The 19,216-nt window shown below is 36.1% G+C and overlaps 1 protein-coding gene across 6 annotated transcripts in view; it reads left to right on the forward strand.

The window, feature by feature from the left end:
* Nucleotides 1-19,216, forward strand: part of CTNNA3 (catenin alpha 3) — a 1,703,691-nt gene that overhangs the window by 444,081 nt on the left and 1,240,394 nt on the right. For all 6 annotated transcript variants that reach the window (XM_073240982.1, XM_073240983.1, XM_073240981.1 and 3 more), the window contains exon 6: nt 9,961-10,224. In XM_073240982.1, the coding sequence (XP_073097083.1) occupies nt 9,961-10,224 (264 nt within the window). The remainder of the gene's footprint in view (nt 1-9,960; nt 10,225-19,216) is intronic.

Below are 19,216 nucleotides of genomic sequence, written 5' to 3' on the forward strand. Positions count from 1 at the left end.
TGAAGAATAGTTAATACGCAAATCTATTTAACCTAATAGGGAACACAATTAAAGATGATTTTCATTCTAGACTGAGCATATCTTAGCTTTTTGGCAGTTGTGATTACCTTTTCCAAAATGAAAATTTCTATCTCATGGAGAAGTGAAATATTTTATGTAACCCTCAAAGTTTTCTAATGTCTTTAAAGTGGTAAGAGGTGTTACTAATTCATTGGTCACTCTGTGTCAGTTCCTAAACAAAGCCCAGAGGATGAAAGAATTAAGATATCATTTTGGCCCTGTTAGGGACTCACAATTTGCTGAGAAGCACAGATGTGTCAACAAATAGCCACAGCAAATGGTAATGGGTTAATGTGTGCGAGATTAAGTTTACATAAGCACTACTGGAGCACATGTGTGTATCTGTGGTGACAGAACATGAGAATTAAAGATGTCTTGAAGTATGAATAGACATTTGCCAGGAGGTGCTAGGGGAGATTTCAAAAATAGCTCATGCAAAGGCATCTGTAGAACCTCATGTAATTCTGTGTGGCTGGAGTAAAGTAAGAGAAGTGGTAGGATGTGGGAGTAGAGAGAGAAGCTGGATTCAGATCATGATTGTGTATAATAAATTATATGAACTTTATTATGTGTAGATTAACACTTACTTGAACATTTTTAATTGGGGAGTGATGATCATATTTGTATTTTAGAGAGAGTCCTCTGATGAGGAAAGATTGTACTGAAAAGACCTGTCTCTTATGATATTTGTTCTTTCCTTGTTCACAGCCTTTTTCTTAGTTCTACCCCTGAGTATTTCTCCTCTAGACTAGTGCTAGTAGTGAGAGCAAAGGCAAGGTGCATATTAGAGAAATAGTTACTGACAGGAATAACAGAACTTTACCTACTGGTGGAGATGAGAGAATGGAAGAGTTAAGGATAGTCCTCAGATTTCCTGTTAGCTGGATATTGGGGCCGTTCAGTTTGGGAACAATGAAGGAGAATCGTGTTTGGGAAGGCAGAGTGTAAGAAAGGCAATTGGTTCTATTTTAGATATATTTATTTTGATACCCAATTTGAGTTACGCATCTGGAGCTCAGAAGAGAGGTATATACCTATCTATGTAAATGTAGTATTCACTGTCTTCTAAGGAGGCAGGAGAGAAACATTTTAAGGAAGGAATATGGCCAGTAGTTTGCTATATACAGAGAGGTCAAGTAAGAAAATGCTGGAAAAATGTTTCACATTTAATCATCTAACCTCATTCCCACCTTGCAAGGTAGGAATTATTATATCCATTTTGTGGCTAAAATGAGGTTAGTTCATCTATTCAAAATCTCCTTCTTTGGAGTGTGTTTGTGTTGGGATTCTAACCCCGCCGCTCATGCTATTTCCATTACAGCGAGACAGACTTCCTGCGCGTTTGCCTCGCTCCTCCGGCTTAGTGTCAGCTCCTCAGGATATGCATTATCTATCTTTCCAGTCTCTTCCAAAGTCAGACGCACACATGGTATGAATACGAAGCATGGAGACTGCACTCGTAAGGCTCATGCAGACATCTGTGCTAGTCCTTTGGAGCAGAAGTCAGGGATTCTTTCTGTTTGACAAGTTTGGGTTTGGGGCAGATACTCTACAGTGTGTTAGGGCCTCACCACTCCCTTTTGAATTACATCTGGCCCATTCATTCTTCCTGCTTAGAATAAACATCTGAGTTTATGGCCTTAGCTTTAAAGTCATACCTACAGCAGGTGTTTCAAGCTCATTGAGTTAAACTCAAAGCCAGTTTTTTTAACCTGGGAAAAGCAACCATGAAACTAATTACTGCCCCTATTTAGAATGTTTCCTCTACTATAGATAGATTGATATCATCAAGATGATACTTATTAATTTCACTCTTTCTCTATATATCTCTGACTTGTATTTTTGAGCAATCTAAATGACCCTGTGGTTCACCCTTTAATTTCTAGTGTTATCATTTTGGCCTGAGGTTTCCTTATCAGTCTTATTCTGAAACTGAATGAAGGAATGTGTTTTTAATTTGAGTTGTGTTATATATGACAATTATTCATCAGGAAAATACATCTGAAATATGTATTATTTGGGCCACCACAGAACTGCAGGATTGTAGGAAAGTCCTTTGACAGACTTTGGGAGCAAATGATGAAGCTACTGACAACAAATAAAAACAGAGTTGGGTAGGAAGAGTGTTAAGACAGGAGCCAATCCTGTATTCTGTTTATAGCTGGGCCATTAAATGAGAAAGCAAATACTGAGTATAGGAAGCATTACAGCCATTCAGTAAATGCTGGCTTTCTTACAAACAATCACCACCACCACCTTTTATTAAGCTTGTGTACCTTTGCACAGATGTCCTTTTCCTCTTTTAACAATTAGGGATAATAACATTTCATATTTCCTCACGGGATTTTTTGCAAAAGAATGAATGGAAACATATTAAATGGGATAATCCACTGCCTGAATGTAACAGATAATTAACTAGGAAGTTGCATCAATGTCTTGGACTTGGATCCCATTTTTTAGTGATTCTATTTGCTTTCTGAAATGCACAGAAATTACTGGAAAAATGGTGGTCTCTTTTTTCACATGTGGTCACAAAAGTTTAAATAAGAATGAATTGTAAGGATAGTATATTGATCTTTGACTAATATTTATTGATCTTTGACTAAATGTTAAGTCTAACTCAACTCTCATAGATATTAATTAATCTGTATTGTAGAGGAAAAGTTTTCTGATATGTGGACATTTGAATTTTTTTAGATTAAGGGATGAAATATACATTCAAATGGAAGGGAAGCATGAAGTACAGCAGCTGGATCTTGCTGAAATAGCTCATTATTTTTCTGCTCTTCTGTTTACTCCTTTTAGTTTAATCATACAGTAGATGATTCCAGATAGAATTTATTTTTTAGATATAAATATGAGGCAAGTAATAGTTGTAAAACATTGTATTTGTTTCAAATGGATAGAAAATGAACATGTTCCATTTCTGAACTTAATATATATATTTTCTTGACTGACACAGTAGTCTGCATTAGAATTAAGTATTAATGTTTTCCTAGGAAGTTTCTTTAGAGTTATTAATATTCACTTTAGTGTATTTCAGCTACTCAAGGTGCACATTATGACCCAGAATACATATGCCTTGGGGATATCTTGATACTATTATTATATGGTTTCTCAGTTTTTCATTTGAATTTGAAGAATTCCTGTATTTTCTCCTTTATTAAATTTATCTTATTAATATGAAATGGAAAAGGGGAAATAAGAATAGGAAAGCAGTAAGGGCTTCTCTCTGCTGCTTAATAATGTTTTTATTATAAAATCTATCATCTTTGCCAATTTTATTTTTCCTCAAAACTTTCTTTTATCTCTGCAGTCTGCTCTTGTTTCTCCATCTTTTATTCCTTGGCTCAGTTAAGATTATGCATTCCACTTCCTAATTTACATTGGAGAAGAACACTTAAATTAGCAGGTGTTTGCACTGTTCTGTTTTCTGACAGAGCATGAAGCTGCCCAGTGACCAGTGAACCAGCAGGTAGCACCTTGACAGAGAGAAGACTGAGGGTAGGAGCCAACCATGAATGGAATCCAAATAGCAAAGTGTCCATGGGCTTTTCTGCTGCACATCTTTGTCTTAAGAAAACAAAACTGCTCTTGATAAGCTCCCTTCCTTCCCCTACCAGAGTGGTTTTGTCAGCTCCAGAAACCTCATTTAAACACCTGGAAGAGAAACAGTAATTTGCATGTAGCTCTGCTTTGTTGAGCTGAGTATCTGCTGAGCTGTTCCACTTGGGCAGGGAGGTAGCTTAGCAAGGAAGTTTTCTTTGATTCTCTGAAGTAAGGGCTTGTTCAAGGGTATATGGAATCAAGGGTACATGGAATCAATTGCTGTGAAAATCTCTTAGCTTTTCCTTTTGCAATGGCCAGGCTATGGGAGCACTCTTTTTTTATTTTTGTTTTTCAAATATCCAGATTTTTTTCTTTTTCTTTTTTAAAAGCTCTCAAAGTGGGTAGTAGATACTTGTAAATGGATTGGGTATTCCATTTTCTCACCCTTCTCTTAATATTGTGGGAAATGCAACACCAGGGCAGACCCATAGCTTATTTATACAAGTGTTCTTTGCCGAAAGTTACAAACTGAACATGTGCTTGACTTTATTAACATTTTTGTTTTGTTTGATTTTATGCAAATTTTTAATTGATATGATTAAAGTATAATAAGATACATTCAGAAAAATGCACAGCTTATAAGTGTACAGTTTAATGAATTTTCCCAAGCCGAACATGCCCATGTAACCAGTACCAGAACAAGAAAATTACCAGACTCCCAAAGATCCCTTATGTCCCTTTCCAGTCTTTAATCACCCTTCAAGAGTAACCTCTTAGATCAGGCAAAACCATAGATTTATTTTGGTTGAATGTGAATTTTATAATGAGTAAAACAATATGTATTCTTTTGCGTCTGATACTTTTCCATATTTCATATTGGTAAATGTAGCTACATTTTGCTCATTCTCATTACTTTGAGTTGTTTACAGTTTATGAAGAGTGCTCTTATGAGTACTTTTGCATATGTCTTTTAATGAACAATTAAACACATTTCCATATGTATGTATCATCTCCTAGGAGCAGAATAGCTGAGTCATGGGGTATACATAGATTCAACTTCCATAGATACTATCAAATAGTTTTCCAATGTAGTTGTACCAATGGCGTCACTAACATTTAATGTAAAGAGATATAGTTCATTTTACTCTTTAGCTTTCTGTGGCATTGTCATACACTTTGTCAAAACTCTTTGGATTATTCATATTTCCACAAATCTGATTTCTTGGAGTAATCACATCCAAAGTTTCTTACTCCTTCTGAGCTTAACTTCCTTTTAGTTCTTATTCATTTGTCTATTTGTTTCTGGCAAAAATTGATTAAACTCTCAATATGTGCTATACACTACTAGATAATGGGATGCAAAGTAAACAAACTCTAGTGCTTGCATTCAAGGTAATTATAATGAGGTGAGGGAGATGGCAGTATAAACAGATATATTTTTAATTTTTTTCCACTCAAATATAAAAAGCTACTTCTTTGGTCTACTTCTAGATTTGGTAAAGAAGTCCATTAAAAGTTGTCATATTCATTTATGATTTCTATAACTTTTAAAATCATGTATCCTCCAATATAAATTTCCCTTTTTCAAGATGAACACATTCCCTATTTTTAACTCCCTGATACAGAAGTCATCCTGTCTTTCCTAATTTCTTTTTTAAAAAGCCTCCATTAGTCTCTTTTCTTAAAGTAAAGTGACCATAATTAACCACAATGATTCTAGGGTGTACATGTATTTTTGTATTTTTGCTTACTGGTTTTTTGCTTTTTTGGGAGTTCAGTATTTTCCAATGTCTTTCTTGGTGATTTACCAGGAGGACCAAATATATATTTGGCCTTTTAGGCTAGCACATAAAATTTTCATTTTCATCCTCAAGAAATAATTTATGATGACTCCCAGGTTCTTCTCCTTGTTTGGCTAAAGACCCTGTAACTGACATACACATGGTTCCAGCTCCTAACTATGAGCTGGTGATCCACAGATCTGCATTTCTAGCCCAGGCTCTCCTGTGAAATCTAGATCCATGTATGGCATATTTTCATTTGGATATTATGCTGGCATCTCTCATTTAGCAGATGAAAAAATGTACTTCACCTTTTTCTTCTAAACACATTCAGTCTGTGTTCTGCACCTTGGTGAATATATCGCTGTGTACACATTGCTGAAACAATTTTCTAGATGCTTCTAAATACCTCTTCCCACTCTCCCCCCCATCTAAATATCACAAAGTGCTACTATTTTTACCTCCTGAATATTCCTGGACCCATCCTGCTATAGCCTAGCAATGGTGTCCAATGTCCAGGCACTCATTGTCTCTTGCCTGGTTTATTGCCTGGCTGCAACTTCATTCTCTCTGATCTACTAAGAGGTCACTGCTAGAGCAGTCTTTGAAAATACACATCTGAGCTTGTTGATCTAGCATTCTTTAGCACGGCATGTGAGGTATCTCCTGCTTACCTTTCTAGCTGGGTTCACCACCATTCCCACTCAGGTTCCCTGTACTTGTAATGCCGCCTGCAGTGGCCTGCATGCTCCTTGCTCGGCCGCCCCACAGGCCTGTGCACATGGTCTTTCCATTGCTTGTTGTTTTGTTCCACATTGTTCACAGGGTTAAATTCTACTCACTGGTTAAGAGTCACATCCTCTGATAAATTTTCATCATCCCCTCAAGCTGAGGGACTTTCTTCTATGCTGTGAATAACTGTATTTTAAATCCCATATAAATGTGTTTGTTTCCTCTTCTGATCTGTAAGGCCTTATTTTTGCATTCCTAACATTTAACATACTGCCTGATATGTAGAAGGGCTTAACAGAATTTGTTGAATGAATGTTTGAATTAATTAACTGATAGCTTAGAGCCCTCCATTTTTATACTTTGTGATCTTTAAAATCCCTAAATATATTTTGTTCTCTTGCCAGGGTTAAAACTCATATGTTGCTTTTCAACCCACTTGCACAGACTTGTAAGGTCTTCTTTTTTAATCCCATCTGTGTGCTTCTTCATCAGCTGGAAGTATTTAATGTCTCCTTAACTTGGAAATCTCGTGAGCTTTTTCTTCTGGAGCATTTAGAAAAAGATATTAAATAAGTATCAGTCCCCAAGGAGCTGAATTCTGTACACTTCTTTGTTGAGAGAAATCCGTAGGTGACCCTACCAATTCCTATTTTTTTTCTACCTGGCTTAAAACTTTAGCATAAAGAGACAACCTTTAAACCCATGGTATCATAAAATGAAATAAAACAGCCACAAACACTGTTACAATCTTTTGTTTAGGACAATAGCATTCAGTAGTTCCCCTTTTATCTATGAGCTTGTTTACTACATTAAATTTATACTTCGGGATGTCCTTTAGGAGAAATGGCCTTGCCCTCTTAATTTCCCTTACCCAAACTCTGTAACCTGATTTCTTTCCCCAACCTGCTGCCATCATTTGTTATTTTTGTTATGTGCACTGAACCTGTCCTTTCTCAAGGCTTTATCAACTTGTTACATGGGATATCAGTGCTCATTTAGATTCAGTTATTGCCTTGGGCAGGATAACAAAGCTTAGGCACAAAAGCCAAAATACATTAGAATTTTTAAAATTCTGAAGTTCCTATGAGATTAAAGTTATTACAAGTAACAGATTTATATAGCTATCATCAGAGTAAAAGAAATATTTAAAAATTTAATCTTCTTTGTAATAATATATGTTCATAGGCCTTTTTCTTTCAAGAACTACCTAAACATTGTCCCTGCCATCCTAGAAAAGTGTTATGCGTAGGTCACTTCAGAGGTAATTACATAATTAGTTTTGTTTATACTATAATATGTAGAGAATTTTCTCCAGCCTTTTCTGAATATTTATATCTTCCTTGTTATTCCTCTGAGGAGAATGTATCCTTTCTAAACATTAAATTATTTATCCTCCAAGTCATGCTGAGAGAAATGTAGGTAGTGCTATGAAATGGGAGGGAATATGGAAATCATTATGACCGTCACAGGACAAAAGCAGTGCACTCAATTTGATACATTTCAGGAAGAAAACAATTCTGTACTCTTTCTATGATTCTCTACTGCTCTCTAAGTATATTCCATTTCTGATGTGCTACTTGCTCAGTCTTGTGAGAGAGTTGGCAGAAGTATCATTATCCCCATTTTTACAGATGGGAAAACAGACACTGACAGAGTAGATGACTTGCCCAGCTCCTGGTGCTAATGACAGCTGAAGCTAGAACCCAGACCAGAAACATAAAGGGAAAATTGAATCAAGCCAAGGAAAAGTGTATTTTCTTGGGTAATTAGTGAGTATAAACTGTGTGTTCACGGCTATTTCTAACTGTCCTCCCTACATCTTGTAAAGAAGGTTATCTCCCCCAAAGCCTGCATGAAGTAGCAGACAGCCTTTATTTTCAGAAAGGAAGGGACTAAAAATACAGTGGTGCAGCCTTTCATTAACCTCAGGCAACATTATTCTCGGGTAGCAGAGTCTTAGGAATAAAGCATAGGGTTTGCATTCAGAAGTCTTAGGTTCAGATCGCAGTTCTTTTGCTGGTCTCTTAATCTCCTTACACTAAATACCTGTTCAGTTAAAAATGGGGCTAATAACACCAGCCTTATTACCTCAAAGGTTGTTATGATTATTAATAAGATACTTCCTAGAATCACTTCATGAACTGTAGGTCGCTGTTCCTTGTCCTTATATAGTAACAAATAAAGGAAATCCTTGCTGTGCTCAAGAGTACAACATAGTTGTTAGAGCCTAGCAGTTATACTGACTTGGGTTATAGTACAAGAAATGCCACTGTCTAACTCTGTCACTTGGCTCAGAACTTAGTCTCTCTCTAAACCTCAGTTTGTTGCTATATAAAATGGGGAATAATATATCTATTATGAGTTTTTGTAAGAATTACATGAGATATTATATATGGAATGCATAAACTATTGGTATGTCCCTTGAATCAGTTTCCCTTGAATTAGACAGTACAAAGAGTTCCCATCTACCTTTCTCTTGGTTTCCTCCATTGTTAATATTTTACATTTGCCATAGTAACAAACAAACATTGATGCACTGCTATTAACTGAACTTCAGGCTTTATTTAGACTACCAGTTTTTCCATGAATTCTTTCTGTTCCAGGATCCAATCCAGGGTACCATATCACATTTAGTTGTCCTGTCTCCCCAGTCTCCTCTGGTCTGTGACAGTTTTCCAGTCCTGTTGTTTTTCATGGCCTTAATAGTCTTGAGGAATACTGCCCAGATATGTAGGATGTTACCTAATTTGATTTTTTTTGTTGTTTCTCATGATTGGACTGGGACTCTGGGCTTTTGGAAAGAATATCAGAGAGGTGAAGTGCTCTCCTTATCCCAGTATATAAAGGGGTACATGATATCCATGTGACATCTTTGATGATCGTGTTAACCTTCATCACTTGGTTAAAGTAGTGTTTGCTAGGATCTTTCACTGCATCTTGAGATAGTTTTGATCAACTATCACTTATATTGGACTTTCTCTTTCCTCTCTTCCCACTGTTTGGAATACTTTTATTTATGTTTACTGCAAATGTCATGTCTATGGAAATATCTTCTCTGATCAGCCAAGCTAAACTGGCTTTCTCTTCTCATGTCAGTCTTTATGACATTTCACCTTTGTATTTTCTTCATAGCATTTATCATTACCTGAAATTGTCTTGTGAATTTGTTTATCTGGTTTAGTATTTGTTGATAGGCCCTCTTCCCCTCAAGCAAGAACATAACCTTCAGGAGAACAAGGTCCTTATAGAATTGTTCACATCTGTATTGTTGACATCTAGCACAAGGCTGGCATATGGGAAGTAGTCAATAATTATTTGTTGAATAAATGTCAAGGAAAGAAAGATCCAGGACTAATTTATTAGTAAGTACTTCTGAAAAAAAAAAGTGGAAAATAGCTTAATGGTGGGAGGTTCAGTTTAGTATTATTAACTGAAATGGTTTAGTTTTAATGAAAAGGTTAAATGCAATCATCAGCATCTATGGAAATAGGTAATCAGCATCTTTATAATTCAAGTTCTCTTATAATACACTTCATAATATGAATGCCAGAGTATTTTTCTGACTTATAAGCGTATGACTGACAAATGTAAGGTCTACGCAGTTAGATCTGCACCATTGTGACCTTTATTTGCTAATTAGTTCAGCTTTCCTATTTCAGAACTTGTAACAGAATCTGAAGGAGTGTAGAAATAACTGAGGCCTTTGATTTTAACCTATAGCTGACTTCTCAGTGTCTATTATCTTTTCATTTATTTTGACAGATAAATGGGCGCCTTTGTATAAATCTTTCTTTCACAACCCATTGTAAGGAAGCTCTCTTTTTATTTTCCTCCACAGGACTTAAAATCTCCAAATCAGAGGGATGAAATTGCAGGGGCCCGGGCCTTGTTGAAGGAGAACTCCCCACTCTTGCATTCAATTTGTTCAGCTTGTTTGGAACATTCTGATGTTGCCTCCCTGAAAGCCAGCAAGGACACAGTTTGTAAAGAAATTCACAATGCCCTGAATGTAATTTCAAATGCTTCACAAGGCATCCAGAATATGCTGACCCCACCAGAACCTCAGGCAGCAACCCTGGGAAGTGCCCTTGATGAGCTTGAGGTAAGTTGAGAGAAAGGTAAAATGTGATTTATGTCCCAATATCAAAATAAATAGTCACGTGTTTTCAGATTCATGTGTTGGAGTTTTGAGTATGAGTAAATAAAAATCCAGTTACCCAGTCAGTTTCTGTCATCTTCTTGTGTCTTCCAATGAATTGATTAGCAGGAGAATATTCTATCAGTGGACATCTGAGTCCTCTATATCTCTGTCAGAGAAGTCAATGAATTTGAATTCGAATTGTTAATTAGATTGAAGCAATGGTTTTATTTTACATAGATTAACTTATGAAATGTAGGATTTATTCATTTCACATATACTGTTCTTTTAGTGGTTGGAATGTAATTAATTGAGTACTGCCTTAGTGAAGCTTACATTTGAACAGGAGAATATGGGCAAAACCAAAAAAATATAAACACTGTAAATAGGTGAATTGTATAAAATGTTATCTTGAGAAAGTGAGATGTTATCAAAAGCTTGAGGGAACTTAGAAAACACGTAGATAGAGCTCTAGAACAAAGGCTTGAAGATATGCCTCCAGTGTTTAAGTGACAGCACAGAAGGCAGGGCGCATGAGTGGGGAGAAGGAGGGAATGAGTCGCAGGAGCTGAGGTCAGAGACCCAGTAAGGCCAGGTTATGGAGGGCTGTCTAGGCCTTTGAAGATTCTGGGTTTTTCTGCAAGTTAAATGGGATCCACTGTAAGGTTTTAAGATGAGGAGCGACACACTGTAATTTGAGTCTTAAAAGGGCTACCTTGGCTGCATGTGAAACCTAGACTGAAGGGGAACAAAGGGAGAAGGTGAAAAGCCAGGCAGAAGGCTACTGTAGTAACACAGGTTCTATCCTTATACTTCACATGCACCACCACATGCATCTCCATTTCCATTTTAGTTTGGACCAGGAAGGCACCAGAGAATATTAGGGCTGAATTTTGTTGAATAGAGCCAACTGGATTTGATGGAATGGATGTGGTATGTGAGAGCAAGGGAGGAATCAACTGCATTGCTGGCTGTGTCCTGCAGAAGCACACAATGGGCAGAGTTTAGGATACCAGGTATTATTAGGATTTAACATGTGTGAAGGGAAGAGGGAGGGAGCAGGACTGAACAGAATAAGAATTTTCCCTGGGAGCCAGGCCTGCAAAGCCTGGGTCAATCAGCAGGGAGCTCTGGAGAGAGTGGGGTCCTTGAGTGTGCTTACCAGGCAGAAACAGTCAGGCTTTTACACCTCTTCCACTCACTGGAAGCAGGTTCCCCCACCCTGGGAAGCATATGATCTTCAGGGATGGGGATGAGGAGCAGCTCCTGCTGCTGAGGCCAGACCCTGAAAGGAATTGACAGCTAGGTTGTCTGTTGGCCTCACCCCCCACAACTGGGCAGCAAGTCCTACTTGGAAAGGGAAGTACACCTCTGTGTCTACTAGAGAATTACACGGTTCTGTGTTTTAGGGTTCTTTTTTTTGGCTTGAGTCACTGGATAGAAGAAGTTTTCATCAACTATGATGGGGAAGACAGGGTGAAGCCAGGTTTGAGAGGAAGATCAGAAAGTCAAATTTCAACTTGTTGAATTTGAGATATTTATCAGACATTCAAGTATGATGTCAGAGATCATTGGCTGTCCAAGTCAGACATGTAGTTGCTTACTGGGAAGCAACATAGTGTAGAGCTTAAAAATAAGGATTCTGGATTCCAAATACTTGAGTTCCTCCTATTCACTTACCATGTGATCTTAAGAAAGTTATTTTATTTAATTCTCAGTTTTCTTACCTATAAAATGGGGATAATAATAGGACTTACAGTGTTGTCAGAATCATTGAATTAATAATACATATAAAAATGCTTAGAGCAGTGACTTGCACATGTTAAGTGCTCAGTAAATCTTAGTTTTCACTATCATTAGTGGAGATGACTATCTTGAAGCAGATCCTTCCATAATGAAGAAATAAATGCAGTTAAAACCTCTAAAGTGTCACTAATAACTTAAAAAATAAACTAAGCACATAATGTGTAATTCTTATATTGTTCCAAGGAATATTATTTTCCTGATAAACTTATCATGAAAATTCAATTCATTTAAATTTAGAATAACTTTTCTATATGCTTTTCCTTTATTTACATGTCTTTAAACAGATGTCTTCATTTCTAATCTAGCATCATTAAATTCTTGATTTTAGCATCCATGTTAAAATTTATTAAGTTACAAATTATTTGAATCTGTGTGAAAGTTTTAGGAACTATTTGTTTAAATAAGGTAGAAGATAAGTGGTGAATCTTTGAGACTACCCCATCACCTAACTGAGTACCAAGCACTCTAAACTTGTCTATTATCTGCTGTTTTGTCTTCATAATAAGATTGAAAACTCCTTGTGGGCAAGATTATGTTTCTTACTAACTTTGTGATTCTAGCAAAATATTAGGTTCCCTATACATTAAATGTGACATTTCTTGATAGTTAACACTTAAGATGAATTTGTCACTTAATTATTACCACATCCCTATAAGGTAAGTATTTTTATTTTTCTTTCACAGAAAATAAGACTGATACTTCTGTAAGTTATGTAATTTGCTCAAGTCAGAAGGCTGGTGAGTAGCAGCTGCCAGGATATGGATCTCGTCTTTCAGATTCTAGAAGATATTTCTAGCTTCTGTGTTGTATTGAATCTCACAGATAGAACTTAATGTGCTTCATTAAAATTCAGCACAGTTTACCTCAGTTTTTAGTCCATATGAACCATCAGAGAAATTAGAAGTAACCATATTCAAAAGATGGAGTAACTTCTTAGTGAAAAGGCTTTGTACATGTGTCATCCAAGTAGAAATAGTCTCTTTTGGGAAGTGGCTAGTATGGTGAGGTAAAGTCTGTGTATATGAGGGTGAAATAGGATTATATATCACGTTTTTCATTGGATTGGCTGAACAGGATTGTGTCAGGAAATGCTTGCGTAAGAGGCCCAGTTTATCCTAGGCTCTGCATTTTATATTAGGATTATAGAAGAAGACAGATTTCCATATTATTTTTTCTTCTGGGATTTCTTCTCTTTTCTCACTTTAGTTGAAAGTGACTGCTGCAGGCAAGAAATGCCAGTGGTTGGAGAGAGGAAGAGAAAGTGTATGTGCATGTGTGTGTGTGTGCGTGTGTGTGTGTGTGTGTAGCTTTGATGGGAGTGGACATAGACATAGTTATGGAGTCATCCTTTTCTCAACATAAGTGGCTAACTTCTTCTGAACAAGGTCAGAATCCCAAAGATATTTCCCTGGAATCCTTACTGTTTCAACGGCCTTTAAAATTCAGTTTCAGTCAAAGATAAAGATTCTCAAGCTAGTACAAAATGCCTGAATTATATATATTTTTCATATATGAATTATAAATAGCTACTAAGGCTGTCTGAACTAGATAAAGCAGAATTTATTGAGCATTTAGCCTTTTTAAATGACTTTGTAAATTAAATGGTTGCACTTTTCTTTATTTACAGAAGGTTGTCTTGGTTAAAGGATCCAAAATAACCTTTGTTCTATCTTGCTTCTGCAAATGTAATACTATGAAATAAATTGATGTAGTAAGTACTCTATTGGGAGTAAGTCTCATTAAATGTTTATACTGTGGAAATGTATCAGAGCACTTATTCAACAGCTACCATGCTGAAGTTTTGTTAAATCTTGCATTCTGGTTCATGGCTGGTTGTAGATACGAAAACCTGAGATTTATTGGTGAGAAAATAGAAGTTGAATTAGAATAGAGTTTGTACAGGCTAAATTGATTGATTTATTAGAAAAGCTAATGTGAATTACAGGGTGTTCCTCCTGTATTTGCAACTGAGTGAGCATTGAGAAGCGTCAAATTGTAGATTAACAGAATTGTGAAAATATCTTTAAGCAAGCAAGAAATTTTGCTCATGAAAATTGCTTTGAAACTCCAGGTCCACTAAGGCACATTTTGTCTTGGGCAGAGAGTAAAACTAGCTGTTGTAATCATGGTCCACAAGAGTTTTGCAGATGCCCTTGTGGTAATGATGATAGTAACAAAGGAGTTTTGTAGTATTTTCTCATTTTCAAAGTGTTGTCATATTTATTTTCATTTTAAATATATTCATTGATGTATCATCATTCATTTATTTAGTTATACATTGTTGTAGCCCCAATAACCTATACATAGTAACTTCTAAGTTACAGCTAGAACAATAACCTATACATAGTAACTTCTAAGTGAATATCAATGAATGAAGGAAGGAAAGAATGAATACAGGAATGCTGTATGTTGTTTCGTAATTTGGAGCGAAGAACATTTTTTCCTTTATTTCTGTTTTTCCCTCTTTTCTCCAATTGGTAGTATATCTACTTGGGGCACTTGGCTCTACTTTGCTTAATTTTTAACTGGGGGACATGAATTTATAGTGAGAGAAACCACTAGAAACATATCTAAGTGATATGCTGCTCAGATTCTTTTCTCTGATAGGAGAGCACAAAGAGAAAAAGATCTGTTCTCAGAAGCTATCTAGCTTTAGCTTAGGTTCCCTGCAACTGCCAAGATATGATGCCTTTTACTAATAGTAATAGTTTTGAGGAATATAGTCCTTATATTGCTATGTTTTCCTATATTCTTATGTTTCAGAAAACAGGAGCTCCCTCAAACAGATTAGCATTTAGGAGCTAAAGGAAAGTAGGCATTACTGATATCTAGAAGCACTCTAATATGATTCTGAAAAAAAAGATTTGGTTTCTAGAAATATATTAAACTAACAGAAGCTTAAAGTGATGGATAAAATATTTTTAAATACGTGGATATCTGATAGATGAATGAGCAAAATTTGAGGCCCATCACATACGAAGAACACAAATCCAGACTAGGAAGTCAACACCAGCATTGTGTTGGGAGATGTGGGAAACTTCTCTTCCACATTGTTATGGTGACTTATAGCTTGGATTTTGAAAGACCATGAGTGGAGGACAAAAGACAAAGCCTATATTCTGCCAGCTGGAAAGTCAGATGATACCCTGGCCTGAAGCTGACAATCCTTAAGTTTGACTACCTTCTTGAATGAACAACACTAGTCCAAGAGCAGGAGATAGTAGGAGAACTTGGCCGGCTTAACCTTGGCTCTGGGTAACTCAGAAAAAAGAATACTAACCATCTTGGACATTTTCTAACAATGAGTTTGTCCTTATCTGTATCAAAAGCCATATTATCTGTAAAGCTTCTAAAACCCCAGCTGAAAATTTAATTTAAAGTTGGCTGTCTAGGCCATAACTCCAAGTACCTGCCAGAAATAAACTCAAGTTATCTCTGCACTTTACACCCAGTTCACAAAAAATTCTCATACAGGTCCAAGGAAAATAAGTTCTCACAAGACACACAGATAAGCAGGCCACCATGAATGAGACTTTGCAGAAAAAACAAACTGCAGAATCAGATCTGCAAACATGGTAGAATTTGAAATTATAAGATACTTAATATAAATTAGTATGCTTAATGTACATTATTATTTTGTTTATTCATTAAAGTACAAGGAATTTGATAAAGGAACAAGACTGTCAAAATTGGCCAGGCAAAACTATCTAAAATGAAAAACATAATCATGAAAAATTCAATAGTTAGGTAAAACAGGAGATAAGATGAAGAATTAAATATCCAAAAAAAAAATATTTGAAAAGTTCCATAGGGAGACACAAAAATAGAAAATACTTTATTTAAATGCAGTTAAGATATATGGAGGATGATGTGACAAATCCTAAAATATTCTAAGACTCAGAAGAGAGAAAAATACAAAAAAAACCATAAGAATTTCCTAGAACTGATGGATGATACCATCTCCATTGCTAAGAAGCCCAATGACTACAAAGCAAGATAGATTAAAAGAGACCTATGTTATACATATTGAGGGGAAACTGAAAAACACCAAAGACGAAAGTAATATTTTTAGAAGAAAATGGGGAGATACTTATTTTCAACAAGATGGCAAAATAGGAGGCTCCTGACTCTCCCTTCACCTATGAGCACAGTGAATAAACAACTACACATGAAGAAATCGCCTCTGAGAGAAATCCAGAAACTGCACATTGGGCAACTGAGAAAATACCCCATCAAAACAGGTATGAAAAGCTGAGACATATTCTCATCAAAACTTCACCCCTAACACACTGCTGTGCAATTGAGAGGGAACCCCCATCTACCAGCTTCACCTTGGGCAACAAAGATTTGACCACATATCTGTCACTCCAGTTTTTATGGCTGTTGCCAAAAAGAGTCTCCTAATTTGTCTATCTTTGGGAGCTGACTGGGTCTGCTATGTGCTAGTTCAATGGGACTATAGTGAACAAAGAGGCAGTTCTATACAGGTATGCAAGCACTTCCTGTGGCTTTTCCCCCTACCTTAGAGCAGAGTGAGTAAGCATTTAAAGCCCAGCTCCCAACTTCTCCTCTTCACTTTTAAGGTCCTGACTTTTCTAGCTGCTGACGAGATTCTGGCTTCTAACTCAGCTCTTTCACAGAGGTAATAGGGTGGGCATTCACTAGTCCCTGAGGAGTTTGAGCTGGTGTGTGGGCACTTCCCAGGGCTCTTCCCCTGGCTTGCTCCAGTGAAATAATCAAGTCACCAATTTATCCCTGGAGGGAATTGACTGCACTTTTACTGTTCTGACTTTTCTGGCTACTGCCTGAAGCCTTCTAACTTGCTTGCCTGTGGGAGCTAGTAGGGCCCCAAATCCTCTAGTTCCCCAGGGTCTACACAGAACAAAGTGCAAGTTTTGAAGGGCCATGCTTGCTCTTCCTGTAATTCTTTCCCCTGGCTTGCTCTAGCAGTAATACCCAGCTTCTAGTTTCTGCCTGAAAGAGGTTAGAATGCACATTTGAAAAAATTGAAGTATAGCTAATATGCAACATTATATTGGTTTCAAGTATATAGTACAGTAGTTCAACACACACATTATTAAATCCTCATCCCTAACTAATGCAGTTACTATCTGTCAGATAGTAACACAGAAAGATATTATAGAAACATTGGTTATACTTTCCATGCTGTACTACATTCATGTGACCAGCTTCTTAGACCAGCACATCTTGTGTCCCAGATTTTCCAGTTAAAGTAGCAAAAAGGTTTAAGAAGCATCCACAATCTCTGGGTGAGCTGATTATTGAGATTTATCACCTATGTGAGTCTGAACTGGGAGAGGTGATTAAATTATCTAATATACAGAAACCTAGACCGAGAGTCATATAAAATGAAAAAACGGAAATATTCTAAATGAAAGAGGCAAACTAAATCTCCGTAAACTGACACTCATGAAATGGAGATACGTGATTTACTTGAAAGGTGATTCAGAAGAATGTTCACAAAGATGCTCTTTGAGATCAGGAGAGCAATTCATAACAAAGTGAAAATTTCAACATAGAAAATATTAAAAAACAAAGAAACATGAATCATAGAATTTAAGAATACAGTGACTGAACTGAAAAATTCACTAGGGAGGGTTCAACACAGACTAGATAAAACAAAAGAAAGGATCAGTGAACTTGAAGAAAGGCCATTGGAAATCATCTAGTCAGAGGAGCAAAAACCAAAAGTAAAAAAAGTGAAGATAGCATAAGGATCTTAGGGTATATCATCATATAGATATACACACACACATACATACATTATGGGAATCTTAGAAGGAGAAGAGAGAAAGGGGCAGAAAGCTTATTCAAAGGAATAATGGTTGAAAACTTTCTAAGCCTGAGGAAGGAAATAGACATCCAGATACAGGAAGTCTAAAGAATATCAAAAAAGATGAACCCAGAGAAATGTACACCAAGATATGTTATAATCAGGTTGTCAAAGTTAATGACAAAGAGAAATTTGCAGCAAGAGACAAGTGACTTGTTAGATAATAGAGTACCTCCATAAGACTATCAATGGAGTTTTCAGCAGAACTTTTGTAGGCTAGAAGGGATGTGATGATATATTCAGTCTTGAATGAAAAAATTGCCAGTCAGAAACACTGTGCCTGGCAAACTTGTCCTTCAGAAATGAAGGGAGGATAAAGACTTTCTCAGACAAACAAAAGCTGAAGGAGTTCATAATCAGTAGATTTACTGGAAAATAAATGCCAAAGGGAGTTCTTCAAATTGAAATGATGGGGCATTAAACAACAGTATAAAAGCATAAGAAAGTATTAAACTCTTTAGAAAAGGTAATTGCATAGATAAAACAGAATACTGTATTATTATAATGGTGGTGGGTAAATCACTTTTAATTCTTGTATCAAAGCTAAAGACAACATATTAAAAACTATAATGTTAATGGATACACAGTTTAAAAAGATGTGCATTGTAAAATTGATAGCATGTAATGTGAAGAGGGAGTAAAAGTGGAGTTGAATCAAGAGAACAGAAAATCCTAACAAACCAAAAATAATAAGGAGACTGAAGCAGTAATCAAAACCCATTCAACTAAGGAAAAAAATGGGCATTTTTTTGGAAGTGAAAACACTTAAAACCTATTTTATGAGTCTAGGATCACCTGGACTAAAGAAAAAGAAAAGAGGTAAATATGTGTGAATTTGTAAGCAGAAGAAATGGCAAACATGTGTTTACTATTGCTCAAATATTAATTTTTATAAAGGATTAATAGTTATGTATACTTTGCCTAGTTGAAAACAACAGAATTAATGTGCCTAGAAACAGTAGTGTAAAATTATGGAATAATGGAATAAAAGTTAAATGTTCCAGGATCTTAGTACTTTTTGGGGAAAGAATAAGGTATTGATTTACTTTAGATGTAAATTTAAGTAAGCATGTTAAAACAGCTGGAGAAAGTACCAAGAAATGTATAGCAAGAGACAGTATAATTTGAAAACAAGGAGAAAGGAAAAATGGGATGAGAAAATAAACTCAGTCAATCCAAAAGAAGTATCAAAGGGAGGGGAAAAAAACCCAGAAAAACAGGACAAATAGATAATAGAAAATATAGTAAAATTAATCCAAATATTTCTGTACTTATTAATGTACCAGAAAACAATTA

Source organism: Manis javanica, chromosome 7 (assembly GCF_040802235.1).
Source record: "Manis javanica isolate MJ-LG chromosome 7, MJ_LKY, whole genome shotgun sequence".
Lineage (NCBI taxonomy): Eukaryota > Metazoa > Chordata > Mammalia > Pholidota > Manidae > Manis > Manis javanica.